This window comes from Hibiscus syriacus, unplaced genomic scaffold (genome assembly GCF_006381635.1).
Source record: "Hibiscus syriacus cultivar Baekdansim isolate YM2019G1 unplaced genomic scaffold, ASM638163v2 tig00110814_pilon, whole genome shotgun sequence".
NCBI lineage: Eukaryota > Viridiplantae > Streptophyta > Magnoliopsida > Malvales > Malvaceae > Hibiscus > Hibiscus syriacus.
The window spans coordinates 1-24,360 of NW_024062872.1; the positions used below are offsets into that span (position 1 = coordinate 1).

The 24,360-nt window shown below is 36.2% G+C and overlaps 1 protein-coding gene and 1 pseudogene across 1 annotated transcript; one reads left to right on the top strand and one right to left on the bottom strand.

Annotated features, from left to right (window-relative positions):
- The first annotated feature begins 6,210 nt into the window (after positions 1–6,210).
- Positions 6,211–14,109, top strand: LOC120141860 (annotated as a pseudogene).
- A 424-nt stretch (positions 14,110–14,533) lies between these two features.
- LOC120141891 (O-fucosyltransferase 39-like) lies at positions 14,534–18,604 on the bottom strand. The gene is made up of 11 exons (XM_039156653.1): positions 18,314–18,604; positions 17,583–17,645; positions 17,368–17,449; positions 17,163–17,233; positions 16,975–17,063; positions 16,658–16,861; positions 16,169–16,439; positions 15,812–16,039; positions 15,500–15,697; positions 14,954–15,184; positions 14,534–14,795 (listed from the first exon to the last, which is right to left on the bottom strand). Exons 1-10 carry the CDS (start codon positions 18,461–18,463, stop codon positions 14,975–14,977), a joined length of 1,566 nt encoding a protein of 521 aa, XP_039012584.1. The 5' UTR covers positions 18,464–18,604; the 3' UTR covers positions 14,534–14,795; positions 14,954–14,974.
- Between the last annotated feature and the right edge of the window lie 5,756 nt (positions 18,605–24,360).

The window sequence follows — 24,360 nt, forward strand, 5'->3', positions numbered from 1 at the left end:
CGAACATGAAAAAAATAGATGAGATGAAGACTCTTCTTCTAGATTACAAAAAGGACACATAGAATATTTGCCCTGAACACCTCTCTTAACCAGAGCTGTCTTCACTGCCAGCTTCTTTAAGATAACTTGCCAAAGAAAAGTCTCCACTCTTGGAGGCAGCATGCCCCTCCACAATAGATTTCCAAAAATTAGCTTCCTCCAAATCAAATACCCGAATAATATAGATTGGCACATGATTTAACATTGAAAACCCCTTCTCCATTCCCCTTCCACAACAGTCCATCAACCGCATCAGTAGAAACAGAAAATTCTGAAATAACAGCCATCAAGTTTAACCATTCATTCCAGTCATTCAACTCCCTTCTCAACTGGACGTTCCAAAACCAGCCCCCAGAACTGTAATCCCCAAACTGAAATAATCTTCCGGTTTTGTTCACTGCAATAGAGAATAGTCTAGGGAACATGACCCTCAAAGGATGATCCAATGCCCAATTGTCTTGCCAAAACCGAATATTCCTCCCATTGCCAATTTTGTAGCTATAATTGCTTCTGATACTACAGCCCATCGAATCAGCTTTAAAATGATATTCACCAAAGATCTCCATATCCAAGAGATTTAGGAGAAACCTTACTATCAAGCTGCATCAATGAAGAATCCAATTTGTATTTAGTGCAAATCATTTCCCTCCAAACTGCCTTCCTCTCCATAGCAAACCTCCAAGCCCACTTTCCAATAAAGCCCTATTCATCGTATTTAAATTAGGAACTCCCAAGCCTCCTTCAATTTTTGGTTTACAAACGTTGGACCAGCTTACCCAATGGATTTTATTTCTCCCACCTCCTCCACCCCATAAAAAATTTGACATAATAGAGTTTAGGGTCTTGTATACTGAAGCTGGTACCTTAAATAATGACAAATAGTATATAGGAAGTGAACATAGGACTGATTTAATCAAAACCAGCTGCCCGCCAGTGACAAAGAAGAGCCTTTCCAGCCTGCTAACCTCTTATTGAAGCTTTGAACCACTGGATCCCACAGAATGTTAGAGTTCCTGTGTGGACCAAGAGGGAGTCCCAAATATTCAGAGGGAAATAACCCACTGAACATCCAATCGTAGTTGCCCAATCCTTAATTTCCTCTTCCCTTAAATTCACCCCAAACAATTTGCACTTCTTCAAGTTCAACTGAAGTCCAGAAATAATCTCAAACACTCGAAGCACCCTCTTCACATTCAAGATCTGTTTTTCGACGCACCACAGAATATTATAAGGTCGTCAGCAAATTGTAGATGTGTTAAATTAAAATTCTTCTCCCCATTGTAATCATCAAACTCGAAAAGAGACCCCTGAAACAGCTTTAAGTATCAATAAATTCAATAGTTCCCCAACTATATTAAACAACAACGGAGACAACGAACAGCCTTGACGAAGACCCTTAGCCATTGGGATTTCCTCGGTTGGAACCCCATTCACCAGACTGAAACAGTTGCTGAAGTGATGCACTTCGAAATCCACCCTATCCATCTAGAACCAAATCCCATTTCCTTCATAATTCTGAACAAATAGGCCAGTCAAGAGTATCATATGCCTTCTTGAAATCAGCTTTAAAAACACATCCTTTTAAACCATTCTTCTTCCAAAAGTCAATCCTTCATTGGCTATAAGGGAACAATCCAAGATTTGTCGACCGGGGAAAAAGCGAATTGACATGGACTGATCAAATCTGAAATGCAGCTCCTAAGTCTCCTTGACAGACATTTAGAGAGGATCTTGTACAAACCACCACTAAGCTAATAGGTCTAAAATCGTCCCAAACCACCAATGTTTGAAATTTCGGAATAAGAGTGATGAAAGTGTGATTTATTCCATGTTCCCAATCCTTTCCCAAGTAAAACTTCTTAAAGAAGGTCATATATCTTCCTTAAGTACCTGCCAAAACCTCTTGAAAAAACCCATATTAAAGCCATCGGGACCCGGAGCTTTGTTACTTCCACAAGACTTCACAACATCCCAAACTTCCTCCTCTGAAAATTCCTTCTCTAAGAACTGATTCTGCTCCAAAGAAATTCTGGAAAAATCCAGATTTAATTCATCAATTTCTAGAGTAGATCGGTTATTGTAGATCTTAAAAAAATAATCCTTCACAATGTCCTTAATAGCAATTGGGTCTTCAACTATTCTCCTCTAAAATTAAGTGCCACCAGTGCATTCCTCTTCTTCCTAACCGTAGCACAGGAATGGAAGTATTTAGTGTTGCGATCCCCGTCTTCAATCCATTTAGATCTCGAATACTGAAACCAAATCTGCTCTTGGATCTTGTGCAGCTTCCACAATTCTGCTCTACAATTATTCAACTCAGTTAATACCTCACTATCGACAGCACCCTGCTTTTGTTGAATATCAGCCTCTATCTTCGAAATTTTCTTCTCTAACTCAGAAATCAAGTCTCCTGGATACTTATCTCTGTTTCCAGACCACTTTTTAATTGCATGTTTGGCACTCCTTAAAAGACTAAAAGCACCTGCCTTCTTCTGACTTTTCTTAGAACTCTGAATAGAAGAAATAACCATATCCTCAAAACCCTCCTCATCCATCAATAGTTGAACATTCTAAACGGTTTTGACCCCAGTCCACTCCTTTATTCACAAGAATTATGGCATTGTGATCTGACAATGATCTTGGTAGAAGAGACTGTGAAATGTCCGGAAATAACGCTAGAAATTGACTGTCAACCAAAAACGATCTAATCTTACAAACGTGGGATTCTTGGTTATTACACCAAGTGAACCTTCCCCCATTCAAAGGAAGATCAATTAAGCCCGTATGAAGAATGAAGTCATTAAAGATCTCCATTGAGCTCCTACTTTGGCCTCTGCCCATCTTCTCATTTTCTTGTAAATAAACATTGAAGTCCCCTCCCACACAAACTGGAAAATTCTGTCCACTAAGAAAACTGCTTAATTCTTCAAAAAAATCAGCTTTCTCTTCCTCCACTGCTGGACCGTATACATTAATGAAACCACAACTGAAGTTTTTATTCCGGAATTTACCAAAGGTAGCTATAAATCTCCTACTAATAAACTGACTCTCCAACTCAAGATGTCATCCCAACAACACAACAGGCCCCCCGCTGATCCAACTGAAGGAGATTCCAAAACTCCTTTAAGCTTATTAATCCCACTTCTCCTAAAGAAAGACCTCTTAAATTTTTCAGTCTTAGTTTCTTGTAACCAAAGGAAAGTAGGATTTAAGCTAGTGACTAAATTCTGAACAGCCCTTTTTTCATTTTTCCCCAGACCCCTAACATTCCATGAACATATTACTAACTTTGACATCTTCATAAAGGGAACAAGGTACAAACAAAACCCTCAATCACCAAACCTTGATTAATCCCAATCAAGCCTTTCTCTAGAGCTATGATTTTTTCCAAAATGCTTCTTTCCCTTCCTTAAAAGATACTCCCAAAAGCTTACTAACCTCCCAAGTTTCAACAGCTTCTTTCAATAAACTCGAGAAAGCTGAGGAGGATGCTGTATCAATGCTCACCTGGTCAAGAGCTTCTCGAAACAGGATCCTTCTAGCTCTCCTCTTCCTTCTAATTAACAAACCAGATTTGGGTCTTAAGCATTCACCTTCAGAACAGTACCTTCAATCTCCCGCTCTACGGTCCCATCCCCAAGACCATTAACAGAGCTAGGAAGAAGACTCCATCAGCAATGAGCTCTGTTGAAAAACAAATCTGATTTGCAATGCTGGAGTCCACATCCAACTTCCTCTGCCCCACCTTGGTGCCACCTTTTTCATTCGTAAAGTTCAACAAATCTCCATACCAATATCTTCTATCCCTCGACCTGCTATAGACCCTTTTGCAACTGCTCAAACTTCTAGTTTCCAGCACCTCACTCTCAGATGAGACCTTTCTTCTAGAGCAGTGTAACTGTCTCCCCCTTGAGATGTTTCCTAAATTAGTTGTAACCGGATCAACCAACCTTAAACTTTCTTCTTCAGCCTCTATTTCTGCATTAACCACCTTCTCTGTAATTGGGTTCTTCTCCAATACTTTAAACGTTTTCCTGTTTTTCCCATCTAAATTAAGGTTCTCCACAAAATCCCCAAACTTATTAACTATATAGCTGGCCCAGAAATGAAACCCGAAAAATCTTTTGACCCAGACTGCCCAGAATTTTCAGAATGGGCTTGAGACCCATCAGCCGAATAATGTTGACTTCTAATCCCCAAACCTGCAAACTCACCAACTTGTAGACTCCCAACCTTTTGACTTTCTGGCATACTACATTAATACCTTTCCTATCTAAGGGAAGCCTTGCTAGCTGTCTATTCTCACTAACTCCTCCAGAACCACTGAACACACCCTGCTCAATCCAATTGTCCACTGACAGACGATTTTTCCTTGCTGCACCTGCCTCCCCTTCCCCATGATCTGACAACAGCCTGTCTACCTCCTCCTCAGACCTAATTTCTTCAGAAAATGCCTCATCGGAATCCTCCACCGGAAAATTACTGAAAAACGAACTTGAATACTCACTTGCTGATCCAATCTTAATACTTACTTTGAATGATCTTCCATAAGATCCAAGAGTGATCACCTCTGGAACATCAAAGGGGCTTTCCACCCTCAATAAAATTCTTGCCATTGTAAGGTCTTCTCTTTTCCTTGTACTCTCATGAATACCTACCACTTTGCCCCATCTCCAGCCATTTTCTCAAAGAAAGATTCATTCCAGCATAACAAAGGAACCCCTATTAATTCTGTCATGCAGAAGGCCATGGGAACTCCGGCCTCATTCAGTAAAGGTTCCACTCGTTCAAACCACTGTTTTAAAACCTCTTCCTTTTTGCTCCATAAATCCAGCATCTCCTCATGGGAATTGAGAACTAAAACGCAAGAGTTCCAAACATAACCCCATCTAGCAATTTGAACATCATAGCCTTCCTTAAATAAGGCATTCCGAATGAACTCAACTTGAAACGAGTATTTGATAATCCCTGTTAACGACCTCTTCACCCAATTGGCACTTTCTGATGGAATATGCATCTCCATAATGTTTTTCTTGACATTCCTCCTTTGGACATCCTCAGACAATAGTTCTTTATACCCCCTTGTAATCCCATTTGACATCAGAGCATCCCTATAAGTTCTATCGTCCCTTCTACTTCTGATAATATTTTTCTCTTTCTCTTGATTTCGAAGAATCTGCAAAAATCTGACCTGAAGCCTCGTTTGAAGAAGTAAGCACCACCCTTGACCTTGAACGATCATCCTTAAATCTGGCAGGACTAACTAAGATCTTCCTTCCATCAATCACAATCCCATTTAACTCATCAACAGCCCTCCTTAAATCTTCCTCCCTCTTAAAATGAACAAAAGCAAAGGTGGAAAATCTGTACTTAGGATTTCTAATTTGATTGGGAATGAAAACTCTCATAACCGGACCATGGACTAAGAATAATTCCTTAAGAGTATGACGAGAAACCCTCCTGCTCAGATTGTCGATAAACGCCGACCAACACTCATCGGGAACTGACTTTTTTTTAAAATTCTCTCTCTCTACGTTTTTCTCTCTCTCACTCATTTTTCTAAAATTGAAACTCTTTACACTTAAACGCTCCTATCTAGTTGAATTGGTTTAATGCAACAGTCTCAAACTAAAAGAAAATATAAGTGAGATTAAGAATCTGAAAATATTAAAAACTAGTCTTAAAATACATAGCAAGAACGTTCAATTGAAGGATATAAGCATAGGAAACAAAGATGGAATTTGGCTTATGTTGACTTCTCTAAGGAATTCTTCGTGTAAGTTCACTTCTCTAGTACTCAATTATGTTATTTACCATGGTTCATTACATGTCTATATAACTTGGATCAATGGATTATCTAATGTTATAAGATTACCTGCAGAAGAGTGATAGTAGCTGGAAGAAGAGTAGAACACATTCAATTACAATTTCTTATATTCAACCTTTGCTGCTGTGGACTGGAGCAATACTCATATGCAGGTGTCAAAATCATGAGTTTTTAAAGTGCTAAAGTGGCTCTGTATTTTCTTGCTATAAAATGAAAATCTAGTTTCCAACCGTTCAACTGGCATGCGTCTTATTGCTGTACTTCCTGCAGAGCACTGGATCCATTGGTTCTCCCTACAGAAGCCAGCCAATCGATTAAGCAACGGCTTTTAAATTTTGTACAATCATTGTCAACTGTGCTGGCCTTTTCATATTGCTTATCGAGGTAAGCATGTATTCTCTTTCTTTTTTCCCCTAAAAAATTGAAAGAAATGCTTGATGAGGATGGTTAGAGTAAATTGTCTCCGGCAAACTCATCAGAAAATTTTATTACCGAAATCTGGTTCCAGCTTGTTTACTTGAAGTGTGTCTATCTGAATTAATCTAATGAAAGCATAATAATTTTATCAGATGTGAAAGGACATGAAAAAGCATAATAATTTCTTAGAAGCTAAAAAAAAGCATGGACCTCATATCTATGGCTAGAACTGCAAATGCATTGTATTTATAATGTTTCAGAATATTTTTCTTCTAAAACTGATTTCTGAATGCTGATTATGCTCCCTGACTGTTGTTTCCTTGATCATTAAACATCATTGATAAATGATTTTGCAGCGCAAAAATTCTTGATGGAGACGGGTGAGATCAGCGATACGAGAAATGTGGGTTTGATTTCTCTAACATAAAACAATGATATTAATTACTAATATTCATGTGATTGCTATTGTTTATTACTAAAAACAGAAGTGCATATGAATTGTGACACTAATGCTTCCATCCATTAGAGAGGCTGAGAAACCTATCATACACATCAGTGATCAGTTCTCTTTCATTATTTTTTATTTACATGCTTTTCTGGTTGTTGTTAGAACAACCGGATTTGCAATTGTGAACCTTTTTACTAATTCTTAAACTCATCTTCCTTTATGGCAGATGAGTTTCCAGTTTGCAGGGAAAGCTTTATACTCTGCAGTTTGGGTCGCTGCTGTGTCATTGTTCATGGAGTTGCTGGGTTTCTCTACTCAAAGGTGGCTAACTGCTGGAGGTCTAGGGACAGTTTTGCTGACTCTTGCTGGCCGTGAGGTAGAACTGAACATCACTTCATACTGGTTCATTTCAATTTACAGATTTACCCATTCTCCATCACATTACTTTGTCGCAGTGGACAGTGCTTTCTTTCTTTATGTTAACTGTAGTTTATCTCTGGCCAAAAGATAAGTGTACTTTATGAAGAATATACAGATGAAATAGAACAGAAATATGGAGTTCCTTGAATCTTGAAAATATGATTGTATTATAGGCAAAAAGATGTGATTATAGGGTTTAATTGAATGAGAGATGGTTAGTACTATAGGTTTGTTTAGAAAGAAACTCAGATTTGTGAGCGGAAAACTAGAAAAGGGAGCAATGATATATGGTTGCAATTGAAGCTTGGAGGTTGCTTTGGTGTTGACTTGGTTAAGGTTTGGTAGGTTTGGGAGACTGATTTAGGACTGGTTGTAAATTTTAACAATGCTAGGTAGAACTAAGAGGTAGCTTGAGCTGTGATCATGCATCAATAGCATCCTTGAATTAGAGTTATGAAACTGGAAAAAATGCTCTTAAAATGATAGGAACGGAACCTCCTTCAGACTCAAATCGTGAAATTTTCCAGCCAATTTGGAAATGATTGGAATACTTTTGAAAAGAAACCCAAAAAACAAGGAAAGGTACTTCAACTTTTATCCCAAGTAAAGAAAATGAACATAGAATGTGAAGGAAGGCTATTTAAATTGAAATACCTCATCGATATGGGCAGCTAAAATGACTACTGAAAAACTATCCCAACAAATTGAAATTACAAAACAAACAAAGTAGCTAAATAGCTAAAATAAAGGAAATCAAATAAAAAGGAGATTAGCCTTCTAAAATACTGAAGTATAACTTTTGTTACTAAGGAAACATAAAATTGATGTTTTTTTTTTTGATAGAAGATTAGGCCTCATTAAAAATCCCCTTTTTCACCCTCCATGTTATGAAAGTAACATGAAGGAGAAAGAAAGGAGGAAAAGAGTGCCTAAAAATTTATTAGATGAATCAATATTACAACCAAGGCAGACCCTGAACATCTGCTAACAGCCTAACACCACCAATAATTACATAAAACTTAAACACAACAGCTAAACATAGGAAGTAAAATTTCCTACACCTCAACCGAAACAGACAGAAACCATAACATCACCCTATCCCATCTTTAGCTAATTTGTCAGCTTCCCAATTTACAGCCCTCAAAATGTGCCTGATAATGATATCCTTTCCTGCCATAAGAGAAACTATATCCTTCACCAATAATTGAAACATAGGAGTGCATGAACCCAGACTCTTGATCCACTTCAGAGCATTTCTTGAATCTGATTCAAGAATAAACCTCTGATTAAGAACACAACTTAAATCTTCTAGAATACATAACCCCCTCTTAATCGCCAATAATTCTGCCAAGATAGGAGGACCACCTCCAACTCTTTCTGAAAAACATTGAAGCACCATACCTTTGCTGTCCCGAATCAGTCCACCAATACCTCCCTTATCCCAACCATTTGTCATCGATCCATCAACATTTAGCTTTAAGAACCCATCCGGAGGAGGAACCCAGCAAATTGGTGTAGAGTTACCATTTCCCTGTCTTCCCACCAAGTCAACAAGTTTTAGATCATCCACTAGTGAGTCTAAAGGGATATGCACATCCTTGAACTTTGCAACAAACCAGAGGAAGCTATTCTAAAACGAGCAATAAAAAACAGTCTCACCACATCCAACTTTACTTTCTGAAAAATAACCTCGTTTCTACATTTCCACACTGACCACATCAACGCCCTTGGAATAAATTTCCAAATTAAAGAGTTCGGAAGTAAATCATCCCAAAAATTAATAAAGTCAGTGATATTCTTTGGAATCACAAAGGACAAATTCTAGATATTCAAAAATCTGGACCACAGACCCCATACTACCTCGCAATGCAAAAAGAGAAGACTAACTGATTCCACTTCCCTACCACACAATGAACATAAAGGATCATCAATCCCTGCCACAGCTCGCTCCAGTAATTCCTCCTTAACCGCCACTCTGTGATGGGCAACTTGCCAAACAAATGTCTCCACCCGTGGAGGAGCAATCTCTACCCAAATGTGCCTCTCCCAGATCTCCTCCTTCTGCTGAAAACCATCTTGATCAAAGAAAATGTTGATACAAGATTTAGCTGAAAAACAACCCTCTCCATTCCGTGACCAAATCCAACAGTCTTCCTCACATGGAGATATAGAAATATTGTTCAACATAGAAATCAACTGCAGCAGCTGTTCTACCTCCCAATCCGCCAAATTTTTCCTCATTTGAATGTCCCACACCCAACCAGCGCCATTATTCATCCTGAGCTCCATCACTTTACCCAATTTGTTACTCGAAAGAACATAGAGTCTAGGAAACTGAATTTCAAAGGTACTTCACCCAACCATACATCGTTCCAGAACTGCACAGAATTTCCCTTTCCTGTCTTCAAACGCAAATTCTTCCTAACACAATCCCCAAATCCATCATCGGTAAAGAAATTTTTAACCACACCTCTCCAAATCCATGATGCACGGGCTGGCCATGAATTCCCCATCATAATGCATTTCGGATCCATGTCATATACACCACATACCACCCTCTTCCACCAGGACTCTTTCTCTGATGCAAACTTCCATACCCATTTCCCCAATAATGCTCTGTTCAAGAGTGATAAATTTGGGACCCCTAGACCCCCCAATTTTTTTGGTTTACTAACCGCATTTCAATTTAACTAATGGATATTTTTTTTATCCGCCACACCCACCACAAAAATGAAGCCATGATAGAATTAAGTTTCTTTAGCACAGCAACTGGAATTTTGAAAATGGAAAGAAAATAAACGGGGAGCGAGCACAACATTGATTTAACCAACACCACCCTTCCTGCAAGCGATAGGGAATTAGACATCCAACCACTCAACCTAGCATGAAATCTCTTCACTATTGGCTCCCACATAGCCGCCGAATTTCTCTTGTACCTCAAGGGTAAACCTAGATACTCTGATGGGAAATAGCCTACCGAACAGCCAATATCATTAGCCCAAGTAGCTAACACCCCATCCTCAACATTGATACCATAAATTCTGCTCTTTAACAAGATTAATCTTCAGCCCCACCAGTAACTCGTATATTAATAACACTCTTCTAACATTCCTCAAATCATGAGTAGAGCCTTTACTGAAAATTATAAGATCATCTGCAAATTGCAGATGCGAAAGCTTAAATGCCCTATCTTGAACACCTAGATCGAAACCTAAAAACAGTCCCATTTCAACTGCTTTAGTTAGCAACAAATGCAGTAACTCACCGGCCAAATTAAACAGCGCTGTGTGAAATTTCTCTGTAGGTGGCCCGTTTACTAGAACCGAAATTGATGCTGAAGACATACATTGATACATCCATGACCTCCACTTTTCACCAAACCCCATTTTGCTCATAATTTTCATCAAAATATCCCAATCAACCAAATCATAGGCTCTCTTGAAGTCCACTTTAAAAACTACTCCCTTCAACCCTTTCTTCCTCCAAAAGTCAATGCTTTCATTTGCTATAAACAAGCAGTCCAATATATTCCTTCCCAGAATGAAAGCAAATTGAGACGGACTCATTATATCATCAATACACAAGCTCAATCTTCTAGCTAAGACCAACATAAAATTGATGTTTATATCTCCTAAATCAAACAAAAATGGAACTCCAAACTTATTTGTTCTATCTGCACTTTTCTTGATCCCTTTTTGATCTGTACCAGTATATGCATGTTCTCAGCAGTCAGCACTTGACAGTTTGATGTTTGTTGTAGATATTCACAAATTTCCTCTCAAGTGCAATGATTCATGCAACTCGACCATTTGTCTTGAATGAATGGATTCAAACAAAGATCGAGGGGTATGAAGTTTCTGGTACTGTTGAGGTTTGTACTTGAGCCCGCTCTTAATAAGTTTTTACTTTTTAAAGAAAATGGTGAGGCATGGAGCTCTTAAATTAAAATGGTTATGGTATTTGTATTAGATTTCAATTTTTGATTAGTTTCTAATGATGTGATTACCTTAGTGCACTGGAAAACAACGTGCTTCATCTGTGGATTTTCTTATATGGGTCTTGATTTTTTTCATATTCAGCATGTTGGTTGGTGGTCCCCAACAATAATAAGAGAGTAAGATCGTGAAGCAGTTCACATTCCAAACCACAAGTTTACAGTAAATGTTGTGAGAAATCTCAGTTAAAAAACTCATTGGCGCATTAAAACTCACCTGGCCATCAGTCACTTGGATGTCCATAAGATTAATGTAAGGAGTTACCCATAACTGTATGAAGTTCTATTTCACCTTTGGAGACAATAAATTTTCATTTCCATTTTTTTTAATTGTTTTGGATCCCTTTTGTTTGTGCAGAATATAGTTGCAGACATGCGCAAGGTCTTGGCTAAGAATCCTCAGGTTGAGCAGCAGAGATTGCACAGAAGAGTATTTCTGGAAAAGATCAACCCTGAAAATCAGGCTCTTTTGGTTCGTGCTAAACATCTGACCTTATTATCAAATCTACTTGTTGATTTGTTTTTCAGTCATTTATTTGACTTTGATAGATTTTCTATAAGCAATGACAAGAAACAGTAAAAGAAGTCACCTCATCCTTTCTCTTTTTGTGCTTTATGTCAGTAGCGTAAGGGTGTGAGGCAGTTAGATACCTGTTCTATTCAAATCATATCAACCAAAAGTCATCTTCCAATTTGGCTGTAGTAATTGATTCTTTCTAATAGACATATTACCTACCATTCTATTGTGTTTTTACCTGGTTATGTTGGGAAAAAAAGGATAAATAAAATCACAATTGATTTGAATATATCAAATCCTAAAGCTACTCTATTATTGTCAAGTCTGATCATATTAACCTCAAAGTATTGACATTTCCCTTATGCCATCTTCAGTGCTTGTTTAATTAACTTTTTTTTCAAGCATTTTCGAGCATCTGTATATTCCAAGAATTTTTGTTCCAGTTTCTTTTCTCTTAAGATCTTTATACAAGACGCATGATAAACATATTTACGTGTCCCTTTCTGTATGAGAAACGTCTTGTAAGCTTTTGAAGAGTTGCCTAATGAGAAAAGAAGAAACATCTCTTATTACTAGTGAAAGATTTAGAGAAAAAGAAGAGTGCTTTACTCTTTCTTATTTCTCATTCATAAAAAAACTTAGAGAAAATACTCTGATTAAAAAGGCTGAATCTTACAACTGTAGTCTCCTATTAGGTTAGTGTTTACATAGGAGTAGTACTTATCTAAATTCTTGATGGATATCAAACTTATACCCCAAGTAGGTAAACACAAATCACATCTATAATAGATTGCAGAACTTATCTAATACATTCTACAACTAACAGGGGAGACCTGAGATGTAAGATGCACTATTTATTGTATCAGAAATGCCTGACAATTTTTTCCTCCTTATTTGACAGATATTGGTGTCCTGTTTTGTAAAGACTTCCCACCTTGAAGAGTACCTATGTGTCAAGGTAACAGGAAGTCTCTACTATAGTTTATACCTTTCAATGATAAACGTGGCCTGTGCAAGTGGATTTCAAGGTGTTTAGTGCACCAATGGAAAACTGTAGTACATTGTTCTTGGAAATGTTAATTGAACTTAATAGAAGTATGTGAACTGAATCCATCCCATATTCACGGATCTCTGTTTCTTGACTTGCCGGGCATAAATACAATCTTTTGGAAGCATAGCTTTTATTTGAATCCTTTGGTTTTCTTTATTTTGCTGGTATGCCTGCATTAGATGTCGACCATAACTTTATAAATTCTTTTGATTCCTTTTGGGGAAAAAGCCTTTTGATTATGTTCAATTTATATTACTGTATGTGAAAATCTCTTCCAGCAAGTTTAATGAATATATTTGAGTGGATCTTATTTGTTGTTGATGATGCAGGAAGCTATACTTTTAGATCTCCTTAGAGTCATCAGCCATCACTGTGCCCGGCTTGCAACACCAATTCGCACTGTGCAGAAAAGAATTAATGATTCCGACTTGGACAATGTACCGTTTGCAGACTCGATCTATAACCCTGGTGGAGTGACACCTAACAGACCTCTGTTAGTGATTGAACCTTCTTACAAGATCAGTGGTGAGGATAGAACAAAAGGCATGTCCTCACAACCAGCCGCAGAACAAGACAGTAAAACCACAGTGCGGCCTGCTGCAGACAAGGCTGGAGCAACACCAAAGCCCGACTCCAAATCCAAAGGAGCACAATTAACTGAACCCAAAGCAGATGCTAAGGTTGTAGAAAGTCCAAATTCTGAAAACAAAGAGTATAATGCTTCCCTCGAATCATCACCACATCCCAAGACCGATGATAAAGTTAAGCAACCTTCAAAATCTGCCCCGAAGACAAGTTCTAATGCTGGAGAAACATCTAATGCCGACCAAGAGGTGATGGATTCAATCTCCAATAATGTGCCCCAAAGCAAAAGAGTTACTGACAATCAACAGAAAATTGCTAGGCAAGGCAGCAAGTTAGATAATGCTTCTGTATCCTCAACAGAAAGTGGTGAGAAGCTGCCAGTGTCTAAGCCACCGATAGCGAGACCTGCCTTGGAGGAAAACATAGTTCTTGGTGTTGCATTAGAGGGCTCAAAGAGAACACTGCCTATCGAGGAAGAAATGACTCCGCGCACAACAGATGCAAAAGAGGTGGCTTCCGCAAGCCGAAATGGATCAACTGCCGAGGATAAGAAAGATAGTCAGATCCGACCCAAATCTAGTAACTCTGATTATCGTTGAGATATTGAAAGCTAACTACCAATCCCCCGAAGCTCACGACTTGCATTGTCTGACACTTCTTGAAACCTGCAGTGAAGTATTTCATCAAGCTTCCCCCATACATGTGTATCCTCTTCTTCCAGTTACTCTTCCGATTTTATTCATAAAATGTAGCTTGTTTCATCTTAAAAGCTATTGTTGATATATCATTATTCCGAGTTTTAATTTTCTTGATGATTTTAGAATCAAAAGGCAAATCTAATTTAAAACTTGTCTTGCATGGTTCAAAATATTGGCAAACAACCTAGATTTGGCAGTCCATTTGTTCAAAAATTGCTGTGAAAATTATGCATACAATATAATTGGAATCGTTGAATGGGGCAGTCACATTGAAACCTTGGCTTGACTTCTAGGGTGGCAGTTATTCCATGGATTCAGAGCAACTTTCAAATAGCTGCTTAAGCTAACACTTGGTTGGAGTAATGTTTGTAAGAGTTTTTATTTGAACAACTTGCAAGTGCCAGTACATCTTTTACACTCAGATGAATTTTACAAGTAAACAAAGCCACTTCTTTCTTCCATTGTATGAGAACATTCATCTTAAGAATTACACAACTTCAATTACCAGAATATTGAATCGGATAAAATGTTGTCAACTGCAAAGTAAAAACTCAAATCTCTTGCTCAAAACATAGATGTTTCGTGTAATACACCATCATAAAAATTTGTTTACTGTAATGATATACCAAAAAGAAAGTTGTACAGACAGCTTCACTGGCAGAGCCATGCAACAAACGAAATCGAGGTCTACTGAGATGAATCATAGGCTGCATACTCCACTCCGCAGTCCATAATACGAACCACAACAATTTGATGTTTACGGCCCCATGCTGATATAAATTCTGGTCGATGCAACGAGCTACATAATACTAACTAAGAACAGTAGATCTAATATTTTTATTAGTGGGAGAAATAGAATCGCATCTTATTTATGATACCAATACAAGCTACAAATAATAGTTGCAGTAATAAAATCAATTAGATACAGAAAGGGTAACTCACTTTCTTTAAGCATACCAATAAAATGAGACTCAGGGATTAAGCTTGGCACATGCAATCGGGAGCTGGATATGTATATATGGACTGTTTCAGTTTCCTCAACTGCAGTTGCCCTTGTCTGTTCTGATGCCCTTCAACCACTGCCTGACGGAATTCTGTCCAAGTGATGTTTTTGTTAAGGAAGAGTTGGCCCAACAAAGCCATGTTTGGCCTTATGGTCTTCATGTTCTCGAATGTCCGATGTCCCATCTGTTTGCATGCCATTGCAAGCATCAGTAGGCAGAATTGTATATACTAACTTGGCCAAACAAAGGAAATGACAGTAACAAAAAACACTGCAGTTGCAGAATTTACTCAAAGGTTCTCAAAATTGGACTCCCAAAGTGAATAAACTTAAAACAAGCATATAAACACACAAACTATGGCCATAAGTACACCGAAACCGTCTATTGGCACACTCTACATTCAAATCCCCTGGAAGTTCTGGTTTAGATATCTTCTAGAACAAGTATACTGCATCAAAAGAAATTTACTGTCCCCTGGCATTTAGCCAGGAATACTCACCAAAGCATTGTGCATATTCCCAGGAGAAGCTGAGACAAATATGTCGCTATGCAAACTGACATAGTAATCAACCGCTGCTAACAACGAAGCCTTTCCTTTTATACGGACCCTTTCCTCCGAAGAGGCAAGGGTCTTTTTGCTTTCCATCATCGGAAACAGCTCTCGTAGGGTGGATATCCTAGCTTCCCCACCGTATACCTGAAATATATGACCATTTGATGAATGTAGCACGATAGATTTGAAAAAGGTTTCAAGTGAAAGGGTAGCAGAGAAAAGTAACGTTGCAAAACCAAAATTCCTAAGACAAAGTACCTTGTGGGAAGCAAGATAAAGACGTGTACTGTTATCAAAACCTAAAGCTGCCAGTTGCAGTCCGATTTCTTCAGGAGTCAACGGACAACGACCTTGACTTCTCAACTCTTCATCAGTAAACTGAGAATTGAGAACCCTCCCTCCCCAAATCCTTTGCCGATACTTGGCCAAAGCCAACTTTTCAGCTTTACCCCCACCGAAATCACAGGCCGAATGAGCTGCCATATCCTGCATAGGAACAATGATATCTTTTAACATGCACAATGGTATTTCAAATTGAAGTACATGTACATGTGTACGTAAACAATGCCATGTACACAAGATTCTTTATCTACAATATAAGCCAATTATATATACCTTATCAAACCGAAGGTGTACCACTACAAACTTCTGTGGTCTTTGTTTGTCATTTCGATCAGTGTTCCCGCTAAGATCGTCAATCGTAAGTGCTTGACTCTCAGCCAGAGGATACCAGAGGCGATGGACAAGGGCATCTCCAAGTGCGCGAATGTGCGGAACAAAAACAAGCGCTTTAAAGTTGACTTTACAACGGAGTTTCTGGATTTCACTTGGCAAGTTGTCAAAAGACAAACGGTGAGAGAAAGGAGAAATTGCAGCAATCCAATAGCTGGAAAAATAACAGAACATGATTATTAGATTACAGTGAAATCTGCATTGTACGCTCACTGGCTATGAATTTAAACCAATCACACAGCGCATGTTTATGTCTAATGTCCCATGACAAGAGCATACAAGAGAGAGTACTTGTATTATGTATATGTCTGGAAACTATCAAAAGAGACAGAAAATGTGTATTCCAATCAATTGGTTCAAGTTGCAGCCAACCTCTTAAGTACAGGCAGGACATTCTCGAGATACCAGTTTGCAGATGCATGAACAGGTGCTCGTTTAATTCTGGTGGCTCGAATAGCAGTAGCATAATACTCTCTTGTGCTCCAAGAGAATTCATCGGGCAGCTGTTTGACAATCGATACATCTTCCTTCAATACATTAATAAAGTGATCCACATCAAATATGTCCATGAATGAACTGCATGGAAAATAGTTACTTCAGAAAAAATATGCCTACTCAAACTTGGGAGAGAACTAATTTCCACTTGGAATAAGAACTTGAAAGGATGATTTTCTTCTACACATATGTACCTTGAATCTTGCCATACCGGATTTACTTCAAGATGTGGGATCACTAGTGTTGCATTCAATATTTTAGCAACAGCAACAGCATCACATATCTATGCAGCAAAATGGAATTTAATCAGGAGAACCAGAATTATTCAATGTTCTGCAATTCTCGACTCCTCTAGAGAACCTAAAATGAAAATGAGACCTACCCCCATTCTTTGCTGGTTAAGTCCTCCATCAAGAAAGACCTGAAGATATCCTTCAGATTTCTGGGGCAATGCTGCTCAAAGTAATCAAAGGGAAAAATCCAAGAAAATCTAAGTATCATGATCAGGAACCGCAAACTTGAGTCTCCTGACTCATGATTTTAACAATATAAAGAAACAACTCCAAATAGCATCGCTGATCACTCACATGGGGCATTTACCAATGCAAGACATGGTCTCCACCCTTGGTCAGCCAAAGGAGCCCAGAGATCAGATGGTTCATTATTGGACTGAATATAAAACACAGAAGCAAATCAAACAGCAAAATTACTAATCAATATACTGTCATAAAAGGAAAATCATAACATATGCAGACGCGGTCACACGGAAGCACAAAGTGCTGCTTAAGGAACATCAACTCACACTTTCACGTTGTAAGGCACTCTCGAGTAAAGGTAAATGTCGAGGTTTCAGGACTTTTGACTCCTGCAACGAGCACCAAAGGGAACAATCAGGTCATTTCCATTCCTAAACAAAGCAATACTACAACAAACCACATGAATCGAAGTTCCATTTCCTTCCCAAAGAGCAAACTATGAGCATTTATCATGCTAAAACACTCAACAGTCAGCACAAATCACTATATTACCAATATATTAATGGTGGAACTCTGCATAAAGAACTGCTAAAATCTGTTTCCTTTATACTTTTTGTGAGAGAAAATGTTTAATTTCATCAAGAGAACTGAGAAACGTGGAAAGGCTAAAGAAATTTTACAAGAATGGAAGAAAAGCTGAATTGCAGGCCATCATTTTACAAATTTCCAGTTCGAGCAAATTAACTACCAAGACAAAGAATTCTAATTTGGGATAATTTTCAATAAAGCAAAATGATTACCAGACACTTAGCTGCATAAGCTTGCCACTTATCCATAAACTTTCTGTCGGTAAAATAAACTTAAATTAATCCATACTTTACTTCTTTAGTGAACTGTAAACTTATCATTGAACATCCTCAAACTTCCCTTTTCTCATTTCCATGAATTTTCCACAAAAATTAGAACCAAGAACCATTTTCCATGAGAGACAAAAGGAAATTTCTGATAAGGATATGCATATATATGTCTGTCTGTCTGTATGTATATAGGAACATACCGAGAACGTCGAAGGGGAAGCATGGCTGAATGGAGTAAACAAAGAAAGCAAAAAAACTGGGAAAAGAAACATAAATAACCCAGCAATTGCTTCTCTTCTAAGAGGCTGATAATAATAATTCGGATGCTGAAACCTCATCATTTTTCCCATTAAAGCTGGAAAATCCAGATCTCCAAAACAATCACTTTCCACAGTTTTCTATCCTTTTCTTTTTGCTTCTTCTTCTCTGTTGTTGCCTTTGATATTGCTTGATAGTGAAAACCACTAAACCAAGAACCAGAAACAAAAATTTAATCAACAACCAATAGGAAGCTAATCGCAAACAACCAATATCACATAAGTTCTCTTTTATTTCGCCTTCTTTTCTAACTTTCTCTGACTTTATGGACACCTGTATAGATTCGATAATGGAATATTGTCCTTCATAAGGGTCCCTATAAAAAAACAACCATAGATAAAAGTTTAAAGCTTATATGCATGTGCATGAAAAAAGAACAAACAAAAAGGGTAAATTTGTTCCAGGACATTCATTATACTTGATCAAATTAGAATCTGTGATATAAATATATACATATTGATTAAAGTTTTCATCTTTTTTATTTTGAAGGGTGACAAGTAATGTGATCAGAAATCAGACCACCGACACTGATGAAACTATTGAAGTCTTTAAGGTTTATATATATATATATATATATATATGGTTGTGATATCCTGATCTGGGCCCCAATGTAAAAACCCACTGTTTATATTAAATTTTAATACTAAAAGAGATATCATCAAACAATAATAAAAAGAAAATGACTTGTTGGTGCACATTCGTTTAACTAATTGGAAAGCATCCAATGAAAAAATGAAATAATGCTTTTAAATGGAACCATTAGATTCTTATCCTATCACAATCGCTTTTCTTCTCTTATTATTTTTCAGGTTATAAAGTGTAAAATGGTTTGTTGTTTAAGGTTGTTATGTTATGTTTATCCGAGTTATTATATCTCCAACATCCTATTTTTTTTATATAAAAAAAATACTTTTTATACTTCAAATTAGTATTTAAAACATTAGTTCTCTCAAGTCGGTATATGAATTGGATATCTTTCTTTAAGATAATACCCGAAGAATTTTTACGTCAAATTAATATTTGAATTAGGAATCTTCTCTTAAATTTGTGCTTATAGAAATTTTATTCTCAAAATACTACTTCAATTTTAATTATATTCATTGCTTTGATAATTTTTTATGACATGACAATAACATATTTAGTACCTAAACTATTATTTTTTTCGTTTTGGTACTTAAATTTTAGATTTTTTCAAAATCATACCTAACGTTTAGTTTAGTTTTTATTTCGGTACATCTTCGATAAAAACTTAATGGAACTGTCGTACGTGGCATTTTTATGGTTGAATTACATCATTCACCACTCAACTATCTTTTCACTCTAATTTTGAAAGTTAGAATGATTAAATTAGGAGTAATTTGAAAGTTAGGTTATTAAATTAAAAAAATTTAAACTTTAGTGATCAAAATAGGAGCGAGAAGATAGATAAGTGATGAATGTTGTAATTTACCCATAAAAGTGCCACGTATACAAAAGTTACGTTAATATTTTAACGGCGAGGTACCAAACTAAAATTAAAAATAAATATTAGGTATGATTTTTAAAAAATGAAAGTTTAGGTACAAAACAGAACAAAAGTAATAGTTTAGATACTAAACATGTAGTTTACCCTTGATTTTTTTTTATTGAACTATAACAAAACTTAACGTTGATCCTACATTGTAAGATAATAAACTGTCTACGACCACTAATGCTGAACCTACATGCCAGAAGTAGTCACCTAATAGCTTCCACTCAAATCCCTATTCTATTTGGAATTTAGAAAATAGAACCCAACTCATTAATTATTGCTATAATAATTTTACTTTGTTATTCAAAGTAATCGAATGCATTGAACATTTCTAACAACAATTCTAGTTTGCTGTATTAATATTGCTACTTATCCTTGAAAATTATGGACCCGAATGGTATCTCTATATAGAGTTGAGACAGGTCCATCCGAGTTCATACGTACAAATAGAAGCGGCATATGGGCCAATAATCCTTTTGATAGCGGCTTCATTTATGGCGTGGTATGAGTTAGGATATGTAGATGAATTATAGTGAGAGAGACAATGCGGAAACTTGAATCTCTGCCGACAATTCAGTAATTTCACTCTTTCATATATAACGCAACGCTAGCAAAAGAAATAGGATTTTCATTTTTATATGAACGGAGACTGTGATTTCAGGGTCCATAGTTGTTCCATAGAACCCATTGTTTTGTTTGGAATGTAGAAGAATTCAAATTCAAACTCATTGTACCCAAAAATATCTATTTAAATCTATGATTTTAACTTGATTGGAACATGTAGTTTTAAAAAATGAAACTTTAACATACATGGAGTATGATAAGTCTCATCAAAGATGTAATGTTATAAGTTTAATGTTTTGTGAATTTATACAATATATTTTATACTTTTACTATATATAATTATTAAAAATATATTTTAATAATTCCAAAATTAGTTCTTGATTAAAAGAAATCATATACATTTACCAAACCTGGGGAATTAAAACAATCGTTAGGAAAAATAAGGCTGCATATATTAAATTTTAGAACTTGGAAATATATATTTTAAAACTTTGTTTTGGAGATATATTAAAAAAACAAGTGCCATGGGTTAGCAGAGACACCGACAAAACGTAAAAAGCAAAACAAAGATTGTTAAGGGAAAAAAGCTGATCACGGCTGCAAAGCAAGGTTGGGTATTTCAGCTAGGAAGGGGCTGGTTGGGATTCTTGGACCTCAGTAAAATCTTTTAAAGGCCCATTTTTTATCAAATTTTTGGATAATTTAAAATTAAAATTTAGTCGATCTGTATCTGATATGACTATCAGATTTTTTAGTTATTCGATCCGAACTAATCAAAAATAAAAAATGAATCGAATACTTTAATTGTTGAATCTTATCAATAGATTAAATCGATCGGATCGGATAGTTTTGCACACCCATAATTCAAACACCGAAAACTGTTTTCTAAAAAATATAACTTATTTTGTTAAAACCGTTTTTCGAAATCTATTTCCCAGGAAATAAACCGACCCTTAATTCATTTCAATTTTATATTATTAAATTTTGGAGATTGTCCGTTCAATTCCAACCGGGTCGGGCCGTAAGGATAATCGGAGATGGATCAAGCCCACCCGTTTACATACTAATAACTCTGTGCTAAATCCCCTTTGTATTGTTTGATTTTTGCTAAAATTTAAAATTTATAAATTAAAATCGGTTTCCTTAGATAAACAATCTAAACGAAAAAAAATAGGAAAATATAAGTGTTAAAATTAATTTAATATCTAGACCATTTGTTACAATGTTTTTGAAATTTATCATGTTCTTATGACGAGTTTCATAAAATATAATAAATAATTGAAACTCGTCGTTCATATAATTTTTATCAAGCCCACTTGACAAGGTATACTTTGTTAACATATTTTATGAAACTTTTCATATAATTTAGACATTATATATATAAAAAAGTAATATTGTTTTTAAAATTAAAATATATATCTCGATCTTAGAAGTTATCTCAAATGTACGATTACTTTAGTCCCTGAATCTTATATTATTAATAATTTAACCTCAAATGATAAGAGACTAGCATGTTGGTCCCTTAAAACCATAATTGAATTAATTGACTATTCGAATAACCAAATTTGGTTAATAAAGATAATGTTTTTGTTCTCATTGATCAATGTAACATCACTGATCTGATTTATGACTAAACTGAGCTGACGGTATTATTGTCACACCCCAATTTAGGAGTTATGTTTCTTCTATATTAAATATGATACTGAATAATTTATAAACTATTTTGTATTGAGAATTTTATATAATAATTTTTTTATCGAATGAATATTTAAAAAAAAATCTGTTTTTGAATTACTAAATATGTTTTAGTACATAAATTAAAAAAGTGAAATGTTTTATCATATGGATAAATAGGTGTATTTGATTTATAAAGTTAAGGTATTTCATATTCGAATACAATCGAACAATTGATAAATAATTCTAGAATTTTCGTATACAATTATTACTAAAGTTCTGATTTGTTTTTATATTTCAAGATAATGGATGAGAGATTGATTGAATACATGGAATTGATTTGTTTTTAAATATTTTAATATAATGGGAAAGTGAATGATTGATTAGGGGGGATTGAAAACTATTAATAATTTATTTCAAATGTTTAGATTTTTTTAGATGATATTCATTTTAAATCTGGGAGCCTTTAGTCTGTTCTAAAATTCCATTATATATACAATAATTTGTGTAATGGTGTAATGGACATGCCAACTTTTCTGCAATCTTTACAACAACATGAAATCTAGTTGAATTCATGCCTCTTGTTCTTCTCATTGTTGGTCATCTTCTTCATCGTCTTGATTCGTCCAATTGGCAAAAGAAAACTAATTTTACTGTCGTCGCCGTCGAAACTGCCTATCATCGGAAATCTCCACAACAACGGTCGCTACCCTCATCGCTCACTCCATGTCTTATCTTGACGATTCGACCCTCTCATGTCTTTCTTAATTGACCGCAACTGTCGATCGACCTTGTCTTCAACTTGTATAAAAGATTTCTGACTCGTCTTTGACCGAATGATTCCGTCTTTAAAATGATATCAGGCGACGCTGACAGGAATTGCTTGGCAGAACTTAAGCACAACAGTGCTGTACCTTCCAGCAAAGCAAATGCATATCCGGTCTCTCGAAGTTCATTGTTACTGATATGCTAATTATGCATCGGAAGTTACCATAGGTGAGGCCTAAAAGTGGAACCACCCAACTATATACTTCATATGTTTGAGGGTCGTAATAAGGTTTAGGATCAGTAAGAGGGGTAGAGAAAGTGCAATATGACTTGGCATATTTAACAAGCCAATCCGATTTCACACTAGTTGCCCCATGCTTGTATGGTTGCGCTTTGTGTGTACTAGTCCACTATAAACCAAGAACTCCTGAACAGAACATGAGAGAAATGAAGAACGATGAAAAAATACAGTTTCCTTAACAGACAGGCTTGATATCTAACTCTGTTTACTTTCCTATCGCCTTCAGACGATCTCGAAACTCCTCTAATGAGTTTGGTAACTCGATCAGCTCAGCCAACACAGATAGCTTGTCCTAAGAGCTCTTCCTCGTTCAGTAAAAGTGGGTTCTTACTGGAAGAGACCCTCCAAGAGTATTCTTGAAAATTCAAAAATTTAGGGAAAACAAAAAGGAATATGATATGAAGACAAAGGAAAAAGGGGTTATGTTCCAACTTGAAGAATCACGTGGGTGGTGTCTAGGAAAATAAAGTGGAAAATCATTCAGCTTTGGTAAGAACTTGGTCTTGTCTCCTAGTTTTCATTAGCTTTTGTTTATGTCCCAATAGTGTAAATTATTTTGGTTCAGTCTCTAATTTTAGTGATTAATAATTAAAGTAGCCCACAAGTATTTTATTATACAAATTGGGTTTCCAAATTATTATTTAAATTCTAATAAGCTATCTTTATGGCGAGGGAAATTATTTGGATACGAGTTAGAAATTTTGATGGCCTGGATCGTGAGGAAAATATTGGAAGTTAAATTAAAGATCGAGAGCGTTCAAATGGAATTTATATGGTCGATCAGTATGGCACGAAAATCGAGATAATACTTTACTACCTCTTTATGCTTTATGGAACATGTTGATATTGGTAAATGTATGAATAAGATAATGTTGATCACTTTTGTGGAGTTGAATAATTTATACACTCGATATGAATGTGGTAGAAATTCTGTAACTGAATACGGATCGAATGACTAATAGAAGAGATTGAGGAATTGTTAGAATTAAATTACAAGTTTGTGATCGGTGATAAAGAAATCAGCCCTGGATTTGTAACTTATATTTTATATCATCAAAGGTTAAATGTTAAAGGTACTTGGATGGGAAATTATGAGAATACTCTGGTATGGT

What these genes read in the sequence shown, in the direction of transcription:
- LOC120141891 (XM_039156653.1), bottom strand. Translation starts at nt 18,463, where the DNA reads ATGGGAAAAATGATGAGGTTTCAGCATCCGAATTATTATTATCAGCCT. An exon ending in CCGGTATGGCAAGATTCAAG is followed by an intron (nt 16,862 to 16,974) that starts GTACATATGTGT and finishes TTTTCCATGCAG; the next exon opens with TTCATTCATGGACATATTTG. An exon ending in TACACCTTCGGTTTGATAAG is followed by an intron (nt 16,040 to 16,168) that starts GTATATATAATT and finishes GTTCCTATGCAG; the next exon opens with GATATGGCAGCTCATTCGGC.